Source organism: Oncorhynchus nerka, linkage group LG9a, assembly GCF_034236695.1.
Source record: "Oncorhynchus nerka isolate Pitt River linkage group LG9a, Oner_Uvic_2.0, whole genome shotgun sequence".
Lineage (NCBI taxonomy): Eukaryota > Metazoa > Chordata > Actinopteri > Salmoniformes > Salmonidae > Oncorhynchus > Oncorhynchus nerka.
In genome coordinates, this window is record NC_088404.1 from 42,504,001 (window position 1) to 42,530,457 (window position 26,457).

At 44.6% G+C, this 26,457-nt stretch overlaps 1 protein-coding gene across 1 annotated transcript; it reads left to right on the forward strand.

The window, feature by feature from the left end:
* Positions 1 to 317: 317 nt before the first annotated feature.
* On the forward strand, positions 318 to 26,410 carry si:dkey-246g23.4 (uncharacterized protein LOC559426 homolog). Its single transcript, XM_029668168.2, has 6 exons — positions 318 to 340; positions 6,709 to 6,801; positions 8,942 to 9,214; positions 15,391 to 15,534; positions 16,445 to 17,314; positions 24,942 to 26,410. Exons 3-6 carry the CDS (start codon positions 8,977 to 8,979, stop codon positions 25,082 to 25,084), a joined length of 1,395 nt encoding a protein of 464 aa, XP_029524028.1. The 5' UTR covers positions 318 to 340; positions 6,709 to 6,801; positions 8,942 to 8,976; the 3' UTR covers positions 25,085 to 26,410.
* The last annotated feature ends 47 nt before the right edge of the window (positions 26,411 to 26,457 follow it).

Consider the following 26,457-nt stretch of genomic DNA (forward strand, 5'->3'; position numbering starts at 1 on the left):
AATCCAATCACCAGTAGATCCAATTTAACGTGTGCTTGAAAAAATATATATATATTGAGCCGACATATGCAGTGTTTACTGTGAATATGCTCTCCACAGTCGCAGAAACATGCCTTTAAAATGTGCATCGTCGACAAAGCGTGATCGGTTTGAATCCCAGCCTTATAATGAACTCAGAGCAGAGATCCCCACAGGGACTTTACCCTACCTGAGCCACCCTCATTAGGCTCCTTCCCAACCCCTCTGCTGTTAACCTGTAAACACGCTTCTACCATCAGGACTCTTAGTGGGAGGACAACTCTTGAGGATACACCTGGAGGGCAACGGTGAGCATCTTCAGGTAAGACTTATTGTCCGAAACATTTACACAGTGTCAATTTGACTCTAATCTAGTCCTACATTTCTTACCATGAGATTTCAAACATAGATTTTCTGGCTCAAAATGAATGTTTTGTTTCTTGGTTCGATTGATAACTAAATAACCATGTACCTTTTCCCCAAAGTTGACATCGTTTGTATTTGAATGTGCATGAATGTTATCTCAACTGATGGAAGTGAATTGTGACTACCTACCCTGATGCTCTTAGACGTGTTTTAATGGATATCCTGCAACAGATTCAAGAAATGGCAACTCTCACCATGGTCACCAAGAGCTGAGCACCTGCAACAGACACAGACACACGCACACAACCCATCAAAATCCCCTGTGTGCCCACTGTATCTGTGAGCCAGTGAGAGAGTGCTAATTAACTTTAGATGGGGGTGAAAAGATCATCATAGAATCTTACAGCGATGCATAGTTTAGGCTAAAATCTCAGACTTCGTTAACACACCATGGCTTTGTGTTATGTAAGGACAGATGAAAACACAGTAGAGGGGAAGCAAGACAATTCTCCAGTGTCTGTGTGCTCGACCAAAAAGAAGGGAGATCCACATTTAGACTCCTCATCAACAGCAGCTGGATAACCTTTTCTTTTTGTGTCAAAGGCACATCATCAATTCTTTGAAAATTAAATGTTTCCATATTTCTCATGAGATGAATAGGAGTCACTGAGATACCTCTTATTTTTCAGAGTATAAATGCATGGACAATAGATCTGATATACATGTACAGTGCATTCGGAAAGTATTCAGACCCCTTGACTTTCTCCACAGTTTGTTACGTTACAGCCTTATTTTAAAATGGATAAATGTTTTTCCTCATCAATCAACACACAATACCCATAATGACAAAGCAAAAACAGGTTTTTAGACATTTTAGAAAACACAGTTGAAGTTTACATACACTTAGGTTGGAGTCATTAAAACTCGTTTTTCAACCACTCCACAAATTTCTTGTTAACAAACTATAGTTTTGGCAAGTCGGTTAGGACATCTACTTTGTGCATGACACAAGTATTTTTTTCAACAATTGTTTACAGACAGATTATTTCACTTATAATTCACTGTGTCACAATTCCAGTGGGTCAGAAGTTTACATTCACTAAGTTGACTGTGCCTTTAAACAGCCTGGAAAACTCCAGAAAATTATGTCTTGGCTTTAGAAGCTTCTGAAAGGCTAATTGACATCATTTGAGTCAATTAGAGGTGTACCTGTGGATGTATTTCAAGGCCGACCTTCAAACTCTGTGTCTCTACTTGACATCATGGGAAAATCAAAAGAAATCAGCCAAGACCTCAGGAAAAAAATGGTAGACCTCCACAAGTCTGGTTCATCCTTGGGAGCGATTTCCAAATGCCTGAAGGTACCACGTTCATCTGTACAAACGCAAGTATAAATAGTACGCAAGTATAAACACCATGGGACCACGCAACCGTCATACCGCTCAGGAAGGAGATGCATTCTGTCTCTTAGAGACGAACGTACTTCGGTGCGAAAAGTGCAAATCAATCCCAGAACAACAGCAAAGGACCTTGTGAAGATGCTGGAGGAAACAGGTTTGACCCGAGTTAAACAATTTAAAGGCAATGCTACCAAATACTAATTAAGTGTATGTCAACTTTTGACCCACTGGGAATGTGATGAAAGTTGAAAAAAAAAAAAGCTGAAATAAAATCATTCTCTCTACTATTATTCTGACATTTCACATTTTTAAAATAAAGTGGTGATCCTAACTGACCTAAAACAGGGAATTTTACTCAGATTAAATGTCAGGAATGATTTAAAACTGAGTTTAAATGTATTTGGCTAAGGTGTATGTAAAACTTCCGACTTCAACTGTAAGTTCAGACCCTTTGTTATGAGACTCGAATTTGAGCTCAGGTGCATCCTGTTTCCATTGATCATCCTTGAGATGTTTGTACAACTTCATTGGAGTCCACCTGTGGTAAATTCAATTGATTGGACATGATTTGGAAAGGCACACACCTGTATATAAGGTCCCACAGTTGACAGTGTAGGAACAAAAATAAACCTTGAGGTCGAAGGAATTGTCTGTAGAGCTCAGAGACAGGATTGTGTTGAGGCACAGATCTGGGGAAGGGTACCAAAACATTTCCACAGCATTGAAGGTCCCCAGAACACAGTGGCCTCCATCATTCTTAAATGAAAGAAGTTTGGAACCACCAAGACTCTTCCTAGAGCTGCCGCCCAGCCAAAATGTGCAATCAGGGGAGAATGGCCTTGGTCAGGGAGGTGACCAAGTACCCGATGGTCACTCTGACAGAGCTCTGTGGAGACGGTAGAACCTTCCAGAAGGACAACCATCTTTGCAGCACTCCATCAATCAGGCCTTTATGGCAATGTCCAGATGGAAGCCACTCCTCAGTAAAAGGCACATGACAGCCCGCTTGGAGTTTACCAAAAGGCACCTAAAGGATGATGAAACTAAGATTGAACTCTTTGTCCTGAATGCATCTAACAGGTCTGAATATTTTCCGAATGCACTGTGTATTTGTCTTTCTATAATCTTGCATTGTAAAACATTGTATGTTAGAGTATTACCAGTCCAACAGCATCTGTCTGGTCCAGCATGATAATAGGGAAAGCTCTTAGATCAGGTACAGACGAACATGACATGACCCTGACAGGTTATCCAAGTTTGTCTGTACTTCTGGTTTTCCTACACAGCATCTAACAGTAGAACCACCTCTATAAACCGGGAGAAACCTGTGCTTTTTGGTATAATGTCACAGGAGTTGAAGGGCTGCCAGACGAGAATGCCCCAGAATGCCCCAGAATATCCAGCTCATTCTCATCCGGAGCGGATAAAAGAGTTTATGACAGGACAGACAGAGGCATTAGTTTTACCATTTCACTTTACAATAGTTACAGGTCACGGTTGTGACACGTGGCTGCACTCGCTGTCCACCCCTCCCCTCGGAGGGCACGTTCAAAGTTTTGCCATGGATTAATGGTTAACCGCGTCAAAGGTCAAATCCATTTCCAGAGCCTCAATCCAAGTCTTCCCTGAAGATGCCTGAGTCAGCAGTATTTCTGACAGGGCTGTGGCTGGCGCTGTCAGCAGCCCCGAGCGCTGCAAGTCTTCTCTTCGCTGGCTGGGTGGAATAATTCACACAAAACAAATCTGATCTATGAACACACTATGGGTTAGACGAAGCAGAGCAGAAGTATCAGGCTGCTTTGTGTGCTCTGATTATTAAACAGGCACTGGGATGCCGTGGGACCTTCCTGATTGATCAAGGCATTGACTTAGACATTCTGGGGGAGGAAGTGAAAGAGGTGGGGCTCAGATGGATGAGCAGATCAGACTGTAAGCACAAGAACATGGTCATCACAAAGACATTGACTGTCCACTGTAACTGATGGGGTGGGAAGAAATACCCTGCTGTCCAAATCTGTATGTTCCAATAATGAAGGGTAATTATCAGATGCGATTTTTCAGTTACACATTTAGCCTGATTTTCCAATGTAAACTCTGGACTGAATCCAATTTGAGAGCTAATCAAGGATTGTGGATTGTGGAATAACCTGTGAGTCATTAACACCTCATTGTTCTGTTATCGTGACCTTCTTTTATTAGCCCATGTTCAAAGTTTCCTCGTTGATTGGCTGGAGGTTGGACATTGATGAAGGTTGGACAGCTATTACAATGAGCCTGTCCTCCTATAGCTCCGCCCACCAGCCTCCTCTGTTCTACATGGAACAAAGGAGTTGTACCTGGAACCAAAACTAAAAAGGGTTCTTTAAAGGGTTCTCCTATGTGGACAGCTAAAGAAGTCTTTTAGGTACTAGATAGCCCCTTTTCTTCTAAGAGTGTAGAAATGAATGTGTAGATTCATGATTGAATAGGGCTCTTAGTGATTAGAGCTGACTAAGCAAACCCAAACAGATATGTAGGAATAATGTAATAACATACATGTTTGCACTGCTGATAGAAGACTGCTGATATTATCCTAAACAAAAAATACATATGACCAAGGGTGATCTTGATGTACCACTCAGTACTATAACATGCATTACATTTGATCCCATGAGAACAGGACACCAGCAACATCTGGATACAGAAAACAACCATCAGTTCACAATAATGAACAATGTAGGGGAATAAGACAGAGCTATCCAGTAGCACACATACAGACAACCGGACACCACCACAGGTCCTTTAGTACAGTATATTGCCTCTCCTCCTCCATATTCACCAGGAGGTCATGGGTTTCACCAACATGGATCCATTATTCAGGGTTCGTCCTGTATATGACCACTATCAATCAACTGTATTATTCAGCAGATGTATCCCCACCATATATGTATAATTCAATAATGTCTCACCACTATCAACCTTTTAGCATACTGACCAGCAGTTGAGATGTATTATTTACTGTCCCATCACCATGACCAAACAAGCTTTTCTGCAAAAGCTATTACTATGGAGCCACACAGACTTTCGCTTACGGGAAATCTTGTGTAATATTCAGTAATATTTAAAGATATGTTGCCATAATACAGGCAGGGAGATCTGTTCCTTTCTAAATTACTATCCAACTGGGGAAGCAGCAGATGTATTTATTTCTCCATTCAAAGCTTTAAACCCCAAAACAGGAGATTCCAGAATAACTTTTACAAGAATTTAGAGGAGACTATCGAAATCCCTCATAGCTAATTATGACACTACATAAAATGTTTTGTTACCAGAATCCCTTGGAGTGAGAAATTATGCTATTTTAGCACTAGTCTGGCTCAGTGGGTTAAGTAAAAGATGTGAGACAGTGGAACAGAGCAAAGTTCGACAAAAACAAAGTATTCAGCAAAAGCTTCATTAATCAATACTGAAAATACTAACTTTCTCATCCACTTCAAAGCTGTATGTTTTCTTGGGGACAGATTTGGCCTTCCTTCCCAGCACACCACGTCACAGTCCCCCTCTGAGGTACAGGTAAACTGCTAGGGTCTAATCTGTGATTAAATATAGCTGGTCTCACAACTGTACAGTCAGTGCTACCAGTAACCCAGTAACTCAGTCTCTATTTTTCACGAACCTCGCCGAAGATGGTGCCTCTTCCTGTTCGGGCGGTGCTCGGCGGTCGTCGCAGGCCTATTAGCTGCCATCGATTCCCTTTCCGTTTGTTTTTGGTTATTGGGTAATTGGGTACATCTGTTTTGTGTAAGGACACCCGCATGCATAAGTCTGTGCCTTCAGATTTTTCTACTCTGTTATCCTGTTTGCGCCAGAGGGAAAGAGGTGCTCTCTCCTCTGATAATATGGTGTTCTGTAAGCTAAATGAGCAATAGTGTCACGATAAACTAGGAGTGGTGGCAGAGAGCAGGGTTCAGTCGTTTGTCAAATGTATTCACCGGCGCAACAAAAACGGTCACGCCATCACACAGGGTGTATACAAGTTACCAGTCCAAACAACAGGACAAAAATAGTCCGGAGAATAAAGACACGAACAAATAACACCATCCAACAGAGTAACAAGAAAGAAGCCCACACAAATACCCAGCGGGCCTAGTGCCCTTAAATAGCCTACAAACAAACCCTAACACAAAGATATGCTAGGAATGGGTTGAATATGTCTGGCCTGGTTATGAGAGTCCTCTTGTTTGGCTGAGTTACATGAGGTTACAGTTACCGTGCGTAGGGACATGACCAGTGCTTGTGACAGAGGCCCTGGTTTTGTAATCATCAACCTGTGATACAACACCTTTGGAATCATTGGGTTGAATAACAGAGTAGTATGCAAAAGTTATGAAAACACAGGAAAACACTGTACCCATAAAAATACAACAAAATGACTGAACAGGAATGCAAAATGAGACCAATCAATGTCCTTTAGACAGTATACTGACATATTGCATTGCACTTTGGTACTGTGGCAGTCTACACGTGGCCTAGCTAGCAACCATGAACCTGTGATCATAACATGTCTCTCTGCCAAGTTTGTATGAACCTGAGGATGGCAATATCATTTGCCCATACTGATATACATGTACATGTAAATAACGACCGGCATTGGACTCATTTTTACTAGTGTTAGGCAGCAGAGTGAGAGGCTGGTTAAAAAGTAATGGTCACACTGGCCTGATAAACCCCTTATTCCTTCTATAATGCAAAGTTGACCCTACTTTATATGAAGTCCTCTGCAGATGATCTTTGCATGCTCAACTATGTTCATGAACTATGAACTCCTTGTAGAGTGAGGTATTGTAACCCCCCCCCTCTGCCCCATTTTTAACCTTTGTATCCTAGCGGAGAATTAATGTGGTGTCTGTGCTAGTGAGTGTCAGTGTGATCTTTCTACCTACAGATCGGGACTGACTGAGCCAACCACTCATCAGACCACTATGACAGCTAAACCATCCATACAGTAGCTCTCATACTGTACTTCTGGTAACGGCAGGTCAGTGACTTTTTCAGGGGGTGTATGTTAACTCATAACACCTGTTGCAACAATTAAAATAAATTGCAATGTAATATTTCAGCTATTTAAAGTTCTGGCAATATCTCTGGAGTTCAGCGAAGCTGGCAACTATTTCAGATGGCAATAATAATGCTGTGTTGAAGGCTGCACTTCACACATCTGTTGTACTCTGGTGTAGATGACTTAAAGGTCGTGAACAGTGAAACCGTGATGTATGACAGGACTGGATGTTGCAATTTCAATTTGTTTGAGTTCTTTGTGTATCAGCAAATTTGCTTGAGGCGATCTTACTGCAGCATCGAGCACACATTGCTTGACGTAGGCAATTGAAAGAACTGTCAGTAAAAGTTGAGCTCCCCGCCCATTCAGACTATTTGCTCCCTTCCCACTCTTTTCATACTTCCTGATAGTTTGACATGAGAGAAAAAGTACATAAAAATATTATGGGTGGTGTTTTGGTCACTCAAAGGCTAATTTACGTGGGAATCAGCATGACTGTGAGGTAGCTTTAACAACAAGACTGATAATTCCACAAAATGGACATTGTAAGGTGTGATAATGATTCTTTCAAGTCTTGCTATTGTGAGGCAATAAGTGATGAAACTAAGGTCAAGTTACATGTGTAATAGCACTGAGATCATTGTCTGAGACCACCGTACCTTTTCCGCTATGCAATCTGGTTTCCGAGCTGGTCATGGGTGCACCTCAGCCACGCTCAAGGTCCTAAATGATATCATAACCTCCATCGAAAGGTTAGACAATACTGTGCAGCCGTCTTCATCAGCCTGGCCAGGCTTTCGACTCTGTCAATCACCGCATTCTTATTGGCAGACTCAACAGCCTTGGTTTCTCAAATGATTCTCGCCTGGTTCACAAACTTCTTCTCAGATAGAGTTCAGTGTGTCAAATCGGAGGGCCTGTTGTGCGGACCTCTGGCAGTCTCTATGGGGGTGCCACAGGGTTTAAATCTCAGGCCAACTCTTTTATCTGTATACATCAATGATGTCGCTCTTGCTGCTGGTGATTCTCTAATCCACCTCTACGCAGATGACACCATTCTGTATACATTCTGGCCCTTTTTTGGATATTGTGTTAACAAACCTCCAGACGAGGTTCAATGCCATACAACACTCCTTCCGTGGCCTCCAACTGCTCTTAAATTCAAGTAAAATCAAATGCATGCTCTTTAACCACTCGATGCCTGCACCTGCCTGCCCGACTAGCATCACTACTCTGGAAGGTTCTGATTTAGAATATGTTGACAACTACAAATACCTAGGTGTCTGGTTACACTGTAAACTCTCTTTCCAGACTCACATTAAGCATCTCCAATCCAAAATTAAATCTAGAATATATCCTATTTCGCAACAAAGCCTCCTTCACTCATGCTGCCAAACATACCCTCGTAAAACTGATTATCCTACCGATCCTTGACTTCGGCGATGTCATTTACAAAATAGCCTCCAACACTCTACTCAGCAAATTGGATGCAGTCTATCACAGTGCCATCCGTTTTGTTACCAAAGCCCCATATACTACCCACCACTGCGACCTGTATGCTCTCGTTGGCTGGCCCTCACATCATATTCATTGCGAAACCCACTGGCTCCAGGTCATCTATAAATCTTTGCTAGGTAAAGCCCCGCCTTATCTCAGCTCCCTGGTCAGGATAGCAGCACCCACCCGTAGCACTCGCTCCAGCAGGTATATTTCATTGGTAATCCCCAAAGCCAACTCCTCCTTTGGCCGCCTTTCCTTCCAGTTCTCTGTTGCCAATGACTGGAACGAATTGCAAAAATCACTGAAGTTGGAGACATATCTTATTCGATATTATGGTCTATTTATTGCCTTACCTCCCTAATCTTACTACATTTGCACACACTGTATATAGACTTTTCTATTGTTTTTTGACTGTACATTTGTTTATCCCATTTGTAACTCTGTGTTGTTTGTGTCGCACTTCTTTACTTTATCTCCAGGTTGCAGTTGTAAATGAGAACTTGTTCTCAACTGGCTTACCTGGTTAAATAAAGGTGAAATCACAACACCTGTTTAAACGGGATGGGCAGATATAAGAACAAATTGATATTATCTTATCTATTACTGTATCTTACCATAGATGCTTGAGAAGAGCCTGTCAGCCTAAGGTTGGAGATGGACTCCCCAGTGAAGAGTGGGACTGTGCAGTACCGACAGCAGCTTACGGTGGGCCCCCCTGATGGAGGCTACGGATGGTTCATCCTGCTGGCCTGCTTCCTGGTGTTTGGGCTGACCTTTGGAGTGATCAAGGCCTTCGGAGTGTTCTACATGGAGATCCACGGCTACTTTGAGGCCACAGCAACAGGAACATCCTGGATTACATCCATTGCTGTGGCAACCATACACTGTGGAGGTGAGAACCTTGATCGAAGGCAATTAAAACATGATTTTCCTTGAATTGTCCTTAACTTGTCCAATGAAATTGGACTTTCTTTAAAGTGAAATCTGAGTGAGTTAAACTAGTATTATTCAAGGCAAACATGGATCTAAATAAAGGCTCCAACCCTTCTGGATATTTCTTTGACTATTACTACTATACTCATTTCTACTACATGTTTATGTCAGTTTATGTTTATGACATCATAATCGTCATCGATAAAAGACAGTACTGTGCAGCCGTCTTCATCGACCTGGTCAAGGCTGTCGACTCTGTCAATCATTGTATTCTTATCAGCAGACTCAAAAGCCTTGGTGTGTCTAATGACTGGCTGGCGTGGTTCACTAACTACTTGTTAGATAGAGTTCAGTGTGTCAAATCAGAGGGCCTGTTGTCCGGACCTCTGGCAGTCTTTATGGGGGTGCCAGAGGGTTCAATTCTTGGGCCGACTCTTTTCTCTGTATATATCGATGTTGCTCTTGCTCTGGGGGATACTTTGATCCACCTCTACGCAGACGACACCATTCTGTATACATCTGGCTCTTCTTTGGACACTGTGTTAACAAACCTCCAAACGAGCTTCAACGCCATACAACTCTCCTTCCGTGGCCTCCAACTGCTCTTAAATGCTAGTAAAACTTTCTTTATTTTTACTGTTTTCTACATTGTATAATAATAGTGTAGACATCACAACTGAAATAACACGTATGGAATCATGTAGTAACCAAAGAAGTGTTAAACAAATCAAAATATATTTTATATTTGAGATTCTTCAAATAACCACCCATTGCCTTGATGACAGCTTTGCACACTCTTGGCATTCTCTCAACCAGCTTCCCCTGGAATGTTTCCACATATGCTGAGCACTTGTTGGCTGCTTTTCCTTCACTCTGTGGTCCGACTCATCCCAAACCATCTCAATTTGGTTGAGGTTGGGGGATTGTGGAGGCCAGGTCATCTGATGCAGCACTCCATCACTCTCCTTTTTGGTTAAAAAGCCCAATGTAGAAAATAGTAAAAATAAAGAAAAACCCTTGAATGAGTAGGTGTTCTAAAACCTTTGACCGGTAGTGTAAATATAACTAGGAATAAAGTGACAGATAATTAACAGTACTAGCAGCGTATATAACGAGTCAAAAAAGCTATTGCAAAAAGTGTCAGTGCAGATAGTCAGGGTAGCTATTTGATTAACTATTTAGCAGTCTTATGTATGTTCAGGGTCCTGTTTAATTCCAGACTTCGGTACAGTTTGCCAAACAGTAACAGAGAGAACGGTCTATGACTTGGGTGGCTGGAGTCGTTGACAATTTTTAGGGACTTCCTCTGACACCGCATGGTATAAAAGTCCTAAATGCCAGGGAGCTTGGACCCCGTGATGTACTGGGCCATCCGCATTACCCTCTATAGCACCTTGCGGTAGGATACCAAGCCGTTGCCATACCATGTGGTGATGCAGCCAGTCAAGATGCTCTCAATGGTGCAGCTGTAGAACTTTTTGAGGATCTGAGGGCCCATGCAAAACATTTTCCTCATCCTGAGTGGGAAGAGGCGTTGTCATACCCTCTTCACAATTGTGTTGGTGTGTTTGGACCACGATAGATCCTTAGTGATGTGGAACTTGAAGCTCTCAACCCGCTCCATTGCACCCCTGTCGATGTGAATGGGGGCATGCTCAGCCCTCCATTTCCTGTGCCCACAATCAACTCCTTTGTTTTGCTGACGTTGACCTCCTTCCTATAGGCTGTCTCATCATCGTCGGTGATCAGGCCCAGGGTCCTTAGCTTAATAATGAGCTTGGAAGGCACTATGGTGTTGAATGTTGAGCTGGATAAGGACATCTTCAACAGACCCAACAATCTGTTAATTAAACTAGTTAGTTTTGAAATAGAGTACAAAATGGTTTGTTATTTTTTAACGTTACATTGAAATGCCGGCATGATGCTCTGACTAAGCTATGATCAGAAAGTGGACATGTGCATATCGATGCATTATGAATATCTGAGTATGCAGTGTTGGAAGATAGAATGTAATCTATTCTGGAATAGGATTTATGTCTAGCAGAGTAAAAACGAAATTGTCTAGACGTAGGAATATGTCAGTGAGATGTGTGAAAGCCATTTGAGATTGGTGGCCAAAGTTAATAAAATGGCATTCATATCCGCACGTATGATCAGAGAAAAACCTGTAATATTTGCCACCAACACGGTTAGATTTTTTTTTTTTTTTTTTAAGTAGGCTCATACTGGGTTGGAGCATATACTGATGTGAAAGTCATTTACCTACCTAAGATTGCAGTTTTGTTATATGATATATGATTTCCTACTGTCAGCGCTACCATATTTTCCCAGAACAGTCCATGTTAAACTACGTCTCATGACAACAAGGGAGCCACGAGTTTTGGGATCTACAGAAGATGACACTGCAACATAATGCCTTTTTGCAAATCTTTGGGCATCAGATTATTTTAGGTGCGACTTGAATAAATATAACATAAACGTTATGTCTACAAAAGGAATCTAAGCAGGCTGCTCGTTTATTTTGGCCATTCATCCCATTAACATTCCATCTTGCTAGCTGTAGTGTTGTTAAGTGATATATTAGAAAGTAATCTTGTGCATGAAATTTTAAGAAAAAGCAAAAATAAATCGCCTAGTCGCCAGACCCCCACTCTAGAAGCACAATGTTTTGCTGAAGCTCACCACTCTCATTTCTGACCTGAGTTTTCGGAGTGTGTAATTGATGCTACCTCAGTCAAAGAGTAAAAACCACAAGAAAACAAATCTATAAGAGAAATGGAGTGTAACGGCTTTCTAATGGTGAAGGAGAGTCGGACCAAAACGCAGCGTGTCGATTGCGATTCATGTTTTAATAAACAAACGTAACACGAATCTAAACACTACAAAACAATAAACGAAACGAAAACAGCCTATACATGTGTCAACTAACATCTAACACGGACATCAAGACACTCAGGACAATCACCCACAATACAACCAAAGAATATGGCTGCCTAAATATGGTTCCCAATCAGAGACAACGGTAAACACCTGCCCCTGATTGAGAACCACTTCAGACAGCCATAGAATCTCCTAGAACACCCCACTAAGCTACAATCCCACTAAGCTACACACCACATACAAAAACCCATGTCACACCCTGGCCTGACCAAAACATGAAGAAAAACACAAAATACTTCGACCAGGGCGTGACAGAACCCCCCCCCCCCCTAAGGTGCGGACTCCCGAACGCACCTCAAAACAAATAGGGAGGGTCCGGGTGGGCGTCTGTCCATGGTGGCGGTTCCGGCGCGGGACGTGGACCCCACTCAATTACTGTCTTAGTCCCTCTTCCTCGCGTCCCTGGATAGTCCACCCTCGCCGCCGACCATGGCCTAGTAGTCCTCACCCAGAACCCCACTGGACTGAGGAGCAGATCGGGACTGAAGGACAGCTCGGGACTGAAGGACAGCTCGGGACTGAGGGGAAGCTCGGGAGTGAGAGAAAGCTCGGGAGTGAGAGAAAGCTCGGGAGTGAGAGAAAGCTCGGGAGTGAGAGAAAGCTCGGGAGTGAGAGAAAGCTCGGGAGTGAGAGGAAGCTCGGGAGTGAGAGGAAGCTCAGGCAGGTAGATAGATCTACCAGATCCTGGCTGGCTGGTGGTCTCAGCAGATCCTGGCTGACTGGCAGATCCTGGCTGACTGGTGCTACTGGCAGATCCTGGCCGACTGGCACTTCTGGCAGATCCTGGCTGACTGGCAGATCCTGGCTGACTGGCAGATCCTGGCTGACTGGCAGATCCGGAAGAGTCTGGCTGACTGGCAGATCTGGAAGAGTCTGGTTGACTGGCAGATCTGGAAGAGTCTGGCTGACTGGCAGATCTGGAAGAGTCTGGCTGACTGGCAGATCTGGAAGAGTCTGGCTGACTGGCAGATCTGGAAGAGTCTGGCTGACTGGCAGATCTGGAAGAGTCTGGCAGATCTGGAAGAGTCTGGCTGACTGGCAGATCTGGAAGAGTCTGGTTGACTGGCAGATCTGGAAGAGTCTGGTTGACTGGCAGATCTGGAAGAGTCTGGCAGATCTGGAAGAGTCTGGCTGACTGGCAGATCTGGAAGAGTCTGGCTGACTGGCAGATCTGGAAGATCCTGGCTGACTGGCAGATCCTGGCCGACTGGCGGATCCTGGCTGACTGGTGCTACTGGCAGATCCTGGCCGACTGGCACTTCTGGCGGATCCTGGCGGACTGGCACTTCTGGCGGATCCTGGCTGATCCTGGCAGACTGGTGGATCCTGGCCGACTGGCACTTCTGGCGGATCCTGGCTGACTGGCGGATCCTGGCTGACTGGCGGATCTGGCAGATCCTGGCTGACTGGCGGCGCTGGGCAGACTGGTAGCACTGGCGGCGCTGGGCAGACTGACAGCTCTGGATGCTTCATGCAGGCTGACAGCTCTGGCTGCGCTGAACAGAGGAGTACTGGTGCCTCTGGAATGAGGGGCTCTGGCGCCTCTGGCATGAGGGGCGGTAGCTCTGACAGCGCCGGACAGGCGGGAAGCTCCGGCAGCGGCGCCGGACAGGCGGGACGCTCCGGCAGCGGCGCCGGACAGGCGGGAAGCTCCGGCCCGGACAGGCAGCGGCGCCGGACAGGCGGGAAGCCCGCAGCGGCGCCGGACAGGCGGGAGGCTCCGGCAGCGGCGCCGGACAGGCGGGAGGCTCCGGCAGCGGCGCCGGACAGGCGGGAGGCTCCGGCAGCGGCGCCGGACAGGCGGGAAGCTCCGGCAGCGGCGCCGGACAGGCGGGACGCTCCGGCAGCGGCGCCGGACAGGCGGGAGGCTCCGGCAGCGCTGGACAGGTGGGACACACTGTAGGCCTGATGCGTGGTGCTGGCACTGGTGGTAATGAACCGAGGACACGCACAGGAAGCCTGGTGCGGGGAGCTGCTACCGGAGGGCTGGGGTGTGGAGGTGGTACTGGATAGACCGGACCGTGCAGGCGCACTGGAGCTCTTGAGCACCGAGCCTGCCCAACCTTACCTGGCTCGATGCCCACTCTAGCCCGGCCGATACGAGGAGCTGGAATATACCGCACCGGGCTATGCACCCGCACTGGGGACACCGTGCGCACCACTGCATAACAAGGTGCCTGCCCGGTCTCTCTAGCCCCCCGGTAACCACAGGAAGTTAGCGTAGGTCTCCTACCTAGCGTAGCCATACTCCCAGTGTGCCTCCCCCCAAGAAATTTTTGGGGCTGATTCTCAGGCTTCCTTGCCAACCGTGTTCCCTCATATCGCCGGCTCCTCTCTCCGGCTGCCTCTGCTCTCCTCGCTGCCTCCACCTGTTCCCATGGAAGGCGATCCCTTCCCGCCAGGATCTCCTCCCATGTGTAGCAACCCTTGCCATCCAATATCTCGTCCCATGTCCAATCCTCATTGCGCCGCTGTTGCTGCCTTTGCTGCTTCTCCTGTGGCTCCTGCCTGTTGACACGCTGCTTGGTCCTGTGGTGGGTGATTCTGTAACGGCTTTCTAATGGTGAAGGAGAGTCGGACCAAAACGCAGCGTGTCGATTGCGATTCATGTTTTAATAAACAAACGTAACACGAATCTAAACAACACTACAAAACAATAAACGAAACGAAACGAAAACCGAAAACAGCCTATACATGTGTCAACTAACATCTAACACGGCCATCAAGACACTCAGGACAATCACCCACAATACAACCAAAGAATATGGCTGCCTAAATATGGTTCCCAATCAGAGACAATGGTAAACACCTGCCTCTGATTGAGAACCACTTCAGACAGCCATAGACTCTCCTAGAACACCCCACTAAGCTACAATCCCACTAAGCTACACACCACATACAAAAACCCATGTCACACCCTGGCCTGACCAAAACATGAAGAAAAACACAAAATACTTCGACCAGGGCGTGACATGGAGTGTACATGAAGAGCACGAAGATGTGTTGATGAGAAACGGATAAATGAATCAAACTAGTTGCAATCAGATGAGAGCGCAGACTAACAGGATTACAATAGAATATGGAAATGTAATCAGCACTGTAAACTTCACATCAGTTGAGAACTCTTGACTGCATACGTCTTTCACAAAGTGTTGATGCTGAGTCTGACTGTCTGTCCTGTGTTTCCTTGTCTAGCCCCCATGGCGTCTGCTCTGAGTGCTCGCTACAGCCACCGGGCCGTGGTGATGATAGGGGGTCTACTGAGCTGTGTGGGGATGGTGGCTGGGGCTTACACACAGAACCTGGTTCAACTTTACATCACTGTTGGGCTCCTAACCGGTAAGTACAAACACACATAGATCAGGTATGCAAATTATTTAGGACCCAAAAAGTGATACATTTTTTTTCCACTTTTTTTAGTTTTTTGTTGTTGTTGTGAATAACAAGTAGATAATACGCATTTACTTAATCTCAATACTCCTTACTTTCTAAACCGCAATAGATAGAGAAAATAGTGTCCTAGGGCAGGGGGAGTTGGGCTCTTTGGTCTGCGCTTAAGGTTTATCATGACATGTAATGTTAATCTCAGTCTCATGGTAATTAACATTATTTATAATTTTTTTGCCAAATTCCATTTTCTCAGATTCGTTATTCCAGGTCTGGGATTTTTCCCAAATTTTTTCTGTTTTTCACTCTCAACAACACACTTTTAAAAAATTGAAAAATAACCACATTTGATATTATAAGGCCACAATAATGTTTACACTAAATTAGGAGACTACTTTTGAGGTCTGGGGAAAATCATATTTTTTTTTGGGGGGGGTAACGGTGAAGATGACCTTTAATTCAACTGTGCACCAGCTAGAGACCATTGAGTTTGAAGCTAGCGGTTCTTGTAGCGGTGTTTCAAATGCCCACCCGATGATACAAATACTCATGATATCATTCTGCTAGGTAGGCCTAGTCAACATTTCATTGAGAAGGTTTTCGGGGAAAGCATTTTTAGAAATGACTGTTTAGGCATGCTAACTGGCTACACAATATCACACAGGCGCATTGAAACAGACATTACTTCTTCAGAAAGTTGAAGGAAATACGAATCATTGATGCATTCTGTTCATGATTTATGAGAATTGACTACAATTTAACTATGTTTCTAATAAGTTCAACCCCCCAATCCCAATCTTTCCTTAAATGAATTATTTCTCCAGTCCCACACACAGTGCTGTGGTCTTTACTTGCCCTGTAGGTTTTGGTTATGCCCTGACCTGGACCCCCACAGTGACCATGGTGGGCTGGTATTTTGAGAAGAGGAGGCCCATGGCCAACGCCTTGGCCAGCGCAGGAGAGTGCATCATCACCTTCCTGTTTACTCCACTGTTCCAGCTGCTGGTGGACCACTACTCCTGGAGGGGGGCCATGTTGGTGCTGGGGGGCCTGCAGCTCAACCTGTGTGTTTGTGGGATGTTACTGCGCCCCCTGAACACCCCCACTAAGCTGCCTCCCAAGGAGGTCAGAGAGGAGGAAGGAGACTTGACGCTGGATGCCTTGCCCCAGACTAAATCCAGCTCTGAGGGGACAGTGGAGCGGACAGGCAAGGCCCAAGCCCAGAAGGCCAGAAAGGCTGAGCTATGGAGCAAAGTCCTGCGCTACGTGGACTACACACTCATCACCAACCCTCGCTTCATGGTCTACTCCATGTTCGGGGTGTTTGCTGCTTTGGGCTTTTTTGCCCCAGCCCTCTTCCTTGTGCCCTATGCCCGGAGCCAGGGAGTGGATGAGTATCAGGCGACTGCCCTCATGTCCATCTCAGCAGTTCTGGACCTGACGGGCCGGGTGTTCTTTGGCTGGGTGGCCAACCTGCATCTAGTGGAGATGGTGCAGCAGCTGACTGCCACTGTGATCTTGCTGGGTATAGTCCTGCTGCTGTGTCCCCTCGCCTCCTCCTTCCTTGAGCTGGCTGCCTTCAGTGCAGCCTATGGCCTGGTGTACGGGGCCACCGTCTCCATCCACATCACCGTGCTGGCTGAGGTGGTAGGCGTGCAGCGGCTGGGGAGTGCCCTCGGCTTCTTCATGCTCATCCGCAGCAGCGGTGGCCTCCTGGGGCCGCCCATCGCAGGTGAGCTCATCTGTCATTAGCTCAAGGGTATTCTCTATGACCTTGTCTCTGGTTGTGCAATTCCAAAAGGCATTTGCTTATAGAAAATGTAATCTTAAGTTATGAACCGTGTGATTACTGTAACCATGTTCTGGTTTTAATTGAACATAACTTCATGTAGCTAACCATTGAGGGATTTGAGCTCTTCCTTCTCCTCCAGTAGATGATGGCTTTTACTAACATTCATATACAGAGATCCTATATTCAGAGACGGTGCATAAATATACAGTGGGGAGAACAAGTATTTGATACACTGCCGATTTTGCAGGTTTTCCTACTTCTGTCTGTAATTTGTATCATAGGTACACTTCAACTGTGAGAGACAGAATCTAAAACAAAAATCCAGAAAATCACATTGTATGATTTTTAAGTAATTAATTTGCATTTTATTGCATGACATAAGTATTTGATACATCAGAAAAGCAGAACTTAATATTTGGTACAGAAACCTTTGTTTGCAATTACAGAGATTATACGTTTCCTATAGTTCTTGACCAGGTTTGCACACATTGCAGCAGGGATTTTGGCCCACTCTTCCATACAGACCTTCTCCAGATCCTTTAGGTTTCGGGGCTGTCGCTGGGCAATACGGACTTTCAGCTCCCTCCAAAGATTTTCTATTGAGTTCAGGTCTGGAGACTGGCTAGGCCACTCCAGGACCTTGAGATGCTGTTGCCCTGGCTGTGTGTTTCGGGTCGTTGTCATGCTGGAAGACCCAGCCACAACCCCTCTTCAATGTTCTTACTGAGGGAAGGAGGTTGTTGGCCAAGATCTCGCGATACATGGCCCCATCCATCCTCCCCTCAATATGGTGCAGTCCCCTTTGCAGAAAAGCATCCCCAAAGAATTATGTTTCCACCTCCATGCTTCACGGTTGGGATGGTGTTCTTGGGGTTGTACTCATCCTTCTTCTTCCTCCAAACACGGCGAGTGGAGTTTGGACCAAAAAGCTCTATTTTTGTCTCATCGGACCACATGACCTCCTCCCATTCCTCCTCTGGATCATCCAGATGGTCATTGGCAAACTTCAGACGGGCCTGGACATGCACTGGCTTGAGCAGGGGGACCTTGCGTGCGCTGCAGGATTTTAATCCATGATGGCGTAGTGTGTAACTAATGTTTTTTTTAGACTGTGGTCCCAGCTCTCTTCAGGTCATTGACCAGGTCCTGCCGTGTAGATCTGGGCTGATCCCTCACCTTCCTCATGATCATTGATGCCCCACGAGGTGAGATCTTGCATGGAGCCCCAGACCGAGGGTGATTGACCATCATCTTGAACTTCTTCCATTTTCTAATAATTGCGCCAACAGTTGTTACCTTCTCACCAAGCTGCTTGCCTATTGTCCTGTAGCCCATCCCGGCCTTGTGCAGGTCTACAATTTTATCCCTGATGTCCTTACACAGCTTTCTGGTTTTGGCCATTGTGAAGAGGTTGGAATCTGTTTGATTGAGTGTGTGGACAGGTGTCTTTTATACATGTAACGGGTTCAAACAGGTGCAGTTAATACAGGTAATGAGTGGAGAACAGGAGGGATTCTTAAAGAAAAACTAATAGGTCTGTGAGAGCCGGAATTCTTACTGGTTGGTAGGTGATCAAATACTTATGTCATGCAATAAAATGCTAATTAATTATTTAAAAATCATACAATGTGATTTACTGGATTTTTTTTAGATTCCATCTCTCACAGTTGAAGTGTACCTATGATAACAATTACAGACCTCTACATGCTTTGTAAGTAGGAAAACCTGCAAAATCGGCAGTGTGTCAAATACTTGTTCTCCCCACTGTATATCATTGTGCTTTACATTTAATTTCATGGGCTATTGACCCCATAATAAATGTATTTCTCTGGGATGGGTTTCCTCTCCATTGACTTCCTCTTCTAGCACACACACTCCACTCCAGCTCTTTGTCTGAATGTAAAATCATGTTTCACAGATCATGATTCTTCAAAGACCTTGTGAACAACTGCATGCACAGCATTGGGTAAAAATATAAATAGCAAAGGTACTCTTAAATGTTAACTCTGTTGGATCACAAACCAAAACAACACAATATCACATAGTGGAAGAATACCAACTGTATAATAGACGTGCTCCACTGCCTTCAGAAAGGCTCTGATAACCATAGCATTTGGGGTTGATTACTAAGGTGGTGATATTTTGCCCCTCTGGTCTAAACAATAGCAGTAAATATAGGCTGCCAAATCAGGTCTTGGCTTTGCACCACACAGTTCGGGGCATGCCAGAAAGTGTTTTGCCTCAGAGCACCTTCAACACTACATCAGGTGGAAAAACCTCTTATGTCAAACTCTGGCCCGGTCACCAAAGAAAAAACATGACATTAATTGTGGCTATAGCTATTCCAGGAGACAATTAACTGAGTTTATCATTTTCCTGTCAGTAATAGAGAAGGGTCGTGAGTTGTTGAAGTTGGAGAGTCTGGATTTCAGGAGGAAGGAATGTAGTTCTCACTGTATCATAACGATCCGTGTAATTGCTTTGTAAATTAATGTAGGCCTGATCCAGTTTGTAAGGGGGAACCATATTGTTTCTCGGCCAGATTTCAGTTCCACCCAGTTGCCGGAAGTCCTTTCTCTCTCTCTTTTTAGCACAGTATCAAAATATCAGATCACCAAATTCTGTTTCAAGTTCATTTACAAGGCTATTAAGATACAGAAAATGTAGCTAAATCCAAGTGTTATGTTGATTATCTCTTCCCTTATTTTCCGGGGAAATTTAACCTGGAACAGAGTTTGAAATCACTCAAATACTATTTTAAGTAATTTTTCCACCAAATCAAACCAAATTTGATTTGTCACACACACATGGTTTGCAGAATTTAATGCGAGTGTAGCGAAATGATTGTGCTTCTACTCCCTCTGCTGTTTCCTGAAGTCCACGATCATCTCCTTTGTTTTGTTGATGTTGAGTGTGAGGTTATTTACCTGAAACCACACTCCGAGGGCCCTCACCTCCTCCCTGTAGGCCGCCTCGTCGTTGTTGGTAATCAAGCCTACCACTGTAGTGTCGTCTGCAAACTTGATGATTGAGTTGGAGGCTTGCATGGCCATGCAGTCATAGGTGAACAGGGAGTACAGGAGAGGTCTGAGAACGCACCATTGTGGGGCCCCAATTTTGAGGATCAGCGGGGTGGAGATGTTGTATCCTACCCTCACCACCTGGGGGCGGCCCGTCAGGAAGTACAGGACCCAGTTGCACAGGGCGGGGTCGAGACCCTGGGTCTCGAGCTTAATGACGAGTTTGGAGGGTACTATGGTGTTAAATGCTGAGCTGGAGTCGATGAACAGCATTCTTACATTTTGATTTATTTGTTTATTTCACCTCTATTTAACCAGGAAGGCAATTGTGACCTGGCCAAGATAAAGTAAAGCAGTTCGACACATTGAATAACACAGAGTTACACATGGAGTAACACAAACATACAGCCAATAATACAGTAGAAAAACAAGTATATATACAATGTGAGCAAATGAGGTGAGATAAGGGAGGTAAAGGCAAAAAAAGAACATGGTGGCGAAGTAAATACAATATAGCAAGTAAAACACTGGAATGGTAGATTTGCAGTGGAAGAATGTGCAAGGTAGAGATAGAAATAATGGGGTGCAAAGGAGCAAAATAAATAAATAAATATAGTAGGGGGAGAGGTAGTTGTTTGGGCTAAATTATAGATGGGCTATGTACAGGTGCAGTAATCTGCGAGCTGCTCTGACAGCTGGTGCTTAAAGCTAGTGAGGGAGATAAGTGTTTCCAGTTTCAGAGATTTTTGTAGTTCGTTCCAGTCATTGGCAGCAGAGAACTGGAAGGAGAGGCAGCCAAAGGAAGAATTGGTTTTGGGAGTGACCAGAGAGATATACCTGCTGGAGCGTGTGCTACAGGTGGGTGCTTGCTGCAATGGTGACCAGTGAGCTGAGATAAGGGGGGACTTTACCTAGCAAGGTATTGTAGATAACCTGGAGCCAGTGGGTTTGGCGACGAGTATGAAGCGAGGGCCAACCAACGAGAGTGTACATGTCGCAGTGGTGGGTACTATATGGGGCTTTGGTGACAAAACGGATGGCACTGTGATAGACTGCATCCAATTTATTGAGTAGGGTATTGGGGGGTATTGGCTATTTTGTAAATGACATCGCCGAAGTCGAGGATCAGTAGGATGGTCAGTTTTACAAGGGTATGTTTGGCAGCATGAGTGAAGGATGCTTTGTTGCGAATTAGGAAGCCAATTCTAGATTTAACTTTGGATTTGAGATGTTTGATGTGAGTCTGGAAGGAGAGTTTACAGTCTAGCCAGACACCTAGGTATTTGTAGTTGTCCACATATTCTAAGTCAGAACCGTCCAGAGTAGTGATGTTGGACGGGTGGGCAGGTGCAGGCAGCGATCGGTTGAAGAGCATGCATTCAATTTTACTTGTATTTAAGAGCAATTGGAGGCCACGGAAGGAGAGTTGTATGGCATTGAAGCTCGTCTGGAGGGTTGTTAACACAGTGTCCAAAGAAGGGCCAGAAGTATACAGAATGGTGTCGTCTGCGTAGATGTGGATCAGAGACTCACCAGCAGCAAGAGCAACATCATTGATGTATACAGAGAAGAGAATCGGTCCAAGAATTGAACCCTGTGGCACCCCCATAGAGACTGACAGAGGCCTGGACAACAGGCCCTCCGATTTAACACACTGAACTCTATCAGATAAGTAGTTGGTGAACCAGGCGAGGCAATCATTTGAGAAACCAAGGCTATCGAGTCTGCCGATGAGGATGTGGTGATTGACATAGGTATTCCTCTTGCCCAGATGGGTTAGGGCAGTGTGCAGTGTGATTGTGATTGCGTTGTCTGTGGGCCTATTGGGGCGGTAAGCAAATTGGAGTGGTCCGCGACGGGGATGGTTTTTCTTTTGTAGTCCGTGAGTGACTGTAGACCTTGCCACATACCTCTCGTGTCTGAGCCATTGAATTGCGACTTAACTTTGTCTCTATACTGACGCTTAGCTTGTTTGATTGCCTAGCGGAGGGAATAGCTACACTGTTTGTCGGTCATGTTTCCGGTCACCTTGCCCTGATTAAAAGCAGTGGTTCACGATTTCAGTTTTGCACGAATGCTGCCATCAATCCACGGTTTCTGGTTGGGGAAGGTTTTAATTGCTAATTAAGTCGCTCACTGAATCAGCGTATTCATCAATGTTATTATCCAATGCTATGTGGAACATATCCCAGTCCACGTGATCGAAGCAATCTTGAAGCGTGGAATCCGATTGGTCGGACCAGCGTTGAACAGACCTGAGCACGGGTGCTTCCTGTTTTAGTTTCTGTCTATAGGCTGGGAGCAACAAAATGGAGTCGTGGTCAGATTTTCCGAAAGGAGTGCGGGGAAGGGCTTTGTATGCGTTGCGGAAGTTAGAATAATGATCCGGGGTTTTGCCAGCCCAGGTCGCGCATTCGATGTGCTGATCAAATTTAAGGAGCCTTGTTTTCAGATTAGCCTTGTTAAAATCCCCAGTTACAATAAATGCACCCTCAGGATATGTGGTTTCCAGTTTACATAGAATCAAATTAAGTTCGTTCAGGGCCATCGATGTGTCTGCTTGGGGGGATATACACGACTGTGATTATGATCGAAGAGAATTCTCTTGGTAGATAATGCGGTCAGCATTTGATTGTAAGGAATTCTAGGTCAGGTGAGCAAAAATAATTGAGTTCCTGTATGTTGTTATGATCATTATAATCATAAGGCATACATACCTTGTTGTCAAGAGACTGGACATTGGCGAGTAGTATGCTCCGCCTGCCCCTTCATGCGGCGCCGTTGTTTTGGGTCGCCGGCTGGGATTCGATCCATTGTCCTGGGTGATGGACCAAACAGAGGATTCGCTTCGGGAAAGTCGTATTCCTGTTATAATGTTGTTGAGTTGACGTTGCTCTTATATCCAATAGTTCCTCCCAACTGTGTGTAATAAACTTAAGATTTCCTGGGGTAACAATGTAAGAAATAACACATAAAAAACTAAATACTGCATAGTTTCCTAGGAACGTGAAGCGAGGCTGCCATCTCTGTCGGCGCTGGAAGTAGTGACCCTTCGAAACTCAGCAAAAAAAGAAACGTCCTCTCACTGTCAACTGAGTTTATTTTCATCAAACTTAACAGGTGTAAATATTTGTATGAACATAACAAGATTCAACAACTGAGACAAAAACTGAACAAGTTCCACAGACATGTGACTAACAGAAATGGAATAATGTGTCCCTGAACAAAGGGGGGGGTCAAAATTAACAGTCAGTATATGGTGTGGGGAATGGCCCTAGCCCTCACCCTCTGATCCAACGGGTCCCAGACGTGCTCAATGGGATTGCTATTTGGGCTCTTTGCTGGCCATGGCAGAACACTGACATTCCCACCTTGCAGGAAATCATGTACAGAACGAGCAGTATGGCTGGTGGCATTGTCATGTCAGGATGAGCCTACAGGAAGGGTACCACATGAGGGAGGAGGATGTCTTCCCTGTAACACACAGCGCAGAGATTGCCTGCAATGACAACAAGCTCAGTCCGATGATGCTGTGACACACCGCCCCAGACCATGACGGACCCTCCACCTCCAAGTCGATCCCGCTCCTTTATCTTTGAAAGACAGGGTCTTTTATTGCTGAGTTTACTTTCCTAAGTATGTATCTCAAGCTTGTAAAACACATTATATATAATATATATATATATATATATATATACAGTATGTATACAGTATATATATGTATGTATACAGTATGTATATGTATACAGTATGTATATTTCTCTATGATGCTCAGAGGTTGAGCAACACAGATTTGAATTTGACCCACAAGTTTACCTTGGTGTACATAACATTTGAGCAGTGTGTCCTAGAAACAAGCTTCTTTCTGAGCAGGAATGTTGCAACCATGCTGATCACATAGATATATGTTTTATTTCCCTATGATGTTCAGAAGCTCAGCAACACTGATCTGAATCCAATTTTAAGTCAATTTGACCTTGACCTTTGTGCTAGAGACTAACGGTCTTATGTGCAGTAAAGATATATCCATGATGATCATACGGATATAAGTATGTTTCCCTGTGATGTTCAAAGGCAGAGGGACAGTGATCTGATGTTTGGCAAAAAAAATTGCAAGAAATTACATAGATGTCATAAAATGTTATAATTTGATTAATTTATGACTTTGGTACAGTAATCAAACATTTAGGAAAAATAATTGAACAGCTGGTCTATCAACTCAGGGGAAAAAAGCATATGAAAAAGGACATTCTCAGCTACCGGAAAATACATTTTAGGAGATTAAAATGATACATTTATGAGCTTGATGTACTTACTGTATGGGTCAAATTGACCCGGAACATGAACGGTGTAGGTCGAATCGAACATAAAGGAAGGGTTAAAAGCAGGATATGCGTTGGCCTGTGGTGTTCTTAAACCGTTTAGTGTGTGGCAATAGAAAGCAATCCTTAGTGAGGGGAACAAATTCCTTATATCCCATAATTACGGAAGATGACAATACATGCATGGACATGGTAATAATTGTGTCCCATCTTTCATTCACCCAGGATTCCTTATAGACAAGATGAGTGACTATGGGACAGGCTTCCTCATGGCAGGCGTGGCCCTCCTCATCTCTGCCCTCTTTCTGCTCCTGCTGCACCAGATGAACCGCAGGGCTCAGGGGTCAGCCAGGACGGGACATGTATGATTCGCCTATGGACAGGCAGAAGGGGGAGGAGCTGTGGAAGTGGACGGTAGCACAGCAAAAAGGACTGTACAGACTGGGAGTACTGTACAGGAGATGGAGATTGTCTTTGTAACTGTAGGTGAGGTGGAGAGGAGAGAAGACGTGGGGGGGGCTAGGTCAAAGGGAGCTTCCTGAGTCCAACAATGCTGAACAGACAAGGACCTCAACAGAATAGTGACAATCACATTCCTTCTTCTGAAGATTTATCATCTAAACTGTTTCTGCAGAAATTAGTGCCCCTTATTCACTCACACAACACTGGCAGACACCTCTTTTCTTCACAGAGTTTAAATGAGCTAATAAGGAAAACTCTACCAGATGGCCTCAAGTATCACAACAACTATGCAGTGATTCACTTTTGACTCATTACAAAACACAAAATGTGATAATGACCAAAAAGGTGCAATCCTCCACAACAATGCTTTGTAGGACATGTGTAGTGCTTCTGATATGACTCATTCAAATAGCTGGGACAAGTTTGATAACACTTACTCCCTCTAGTGGAGCTTAGAGGTATTTTAAAGTAGAGTCTATGGCTAAACTCAGTGGGGATCATGTCTGAATATATTTATTGCTGGAGTTGGCACTAACTCAAATTAGTTAGATAATGATTTTAGCAGTTGTAAATAGTTTAGTGGATCAGTAGTAATAGGGGGAATAACCTTTGGAGTAGTAAATTGTCAAATCTACAGCTGAACAAACATGTACATACACATTAACTCATTGTCATCCTCCCAACATGAGCCATTTAAGGGGAAATTAGATTGTGTACTGTGAAACATTGCTCACAAACTCTGCTCTACAATGTTTTTTGCAAAATATACATCCAAGATAAGTAAACTCCACAAAACTGCAATAACACAGGCACTCTGATAAAAATCTTACCACTGGAATAATACAAATAAGCCTAAATAAAGTAGTCCCCTTCCATAAACCTGGAATAATAAACTAGAAACGGAGGTTTAGCTAAAGCCAGCTGTTCCATAAACACTTGCTTGGGAATCTCCCACCACATGCAAACAAACACACACATGCACGCACGTACAAAGGCATACCGTCACGTACAAATGCACGCACGCACGCACACACACCAGGACCCTTTGGGTGCGTGAAATGGCCGACTGCCAAGTGATAGAGCCCACCTATTATCTTTTACAGAAGACTACCAGATCAAATAAACAAATTACCACAGCATTTCCATCCCATGGAACTAAAACTCCTATTCTCTGTTGTAAGTGTCTGTTTCATCTTTTGATCACTTTCCAGTATAAACTATCTAAACCCACATCTCCCTTTCTTGTTTGAGCATATTGTATGCATTGTAAAAATACATG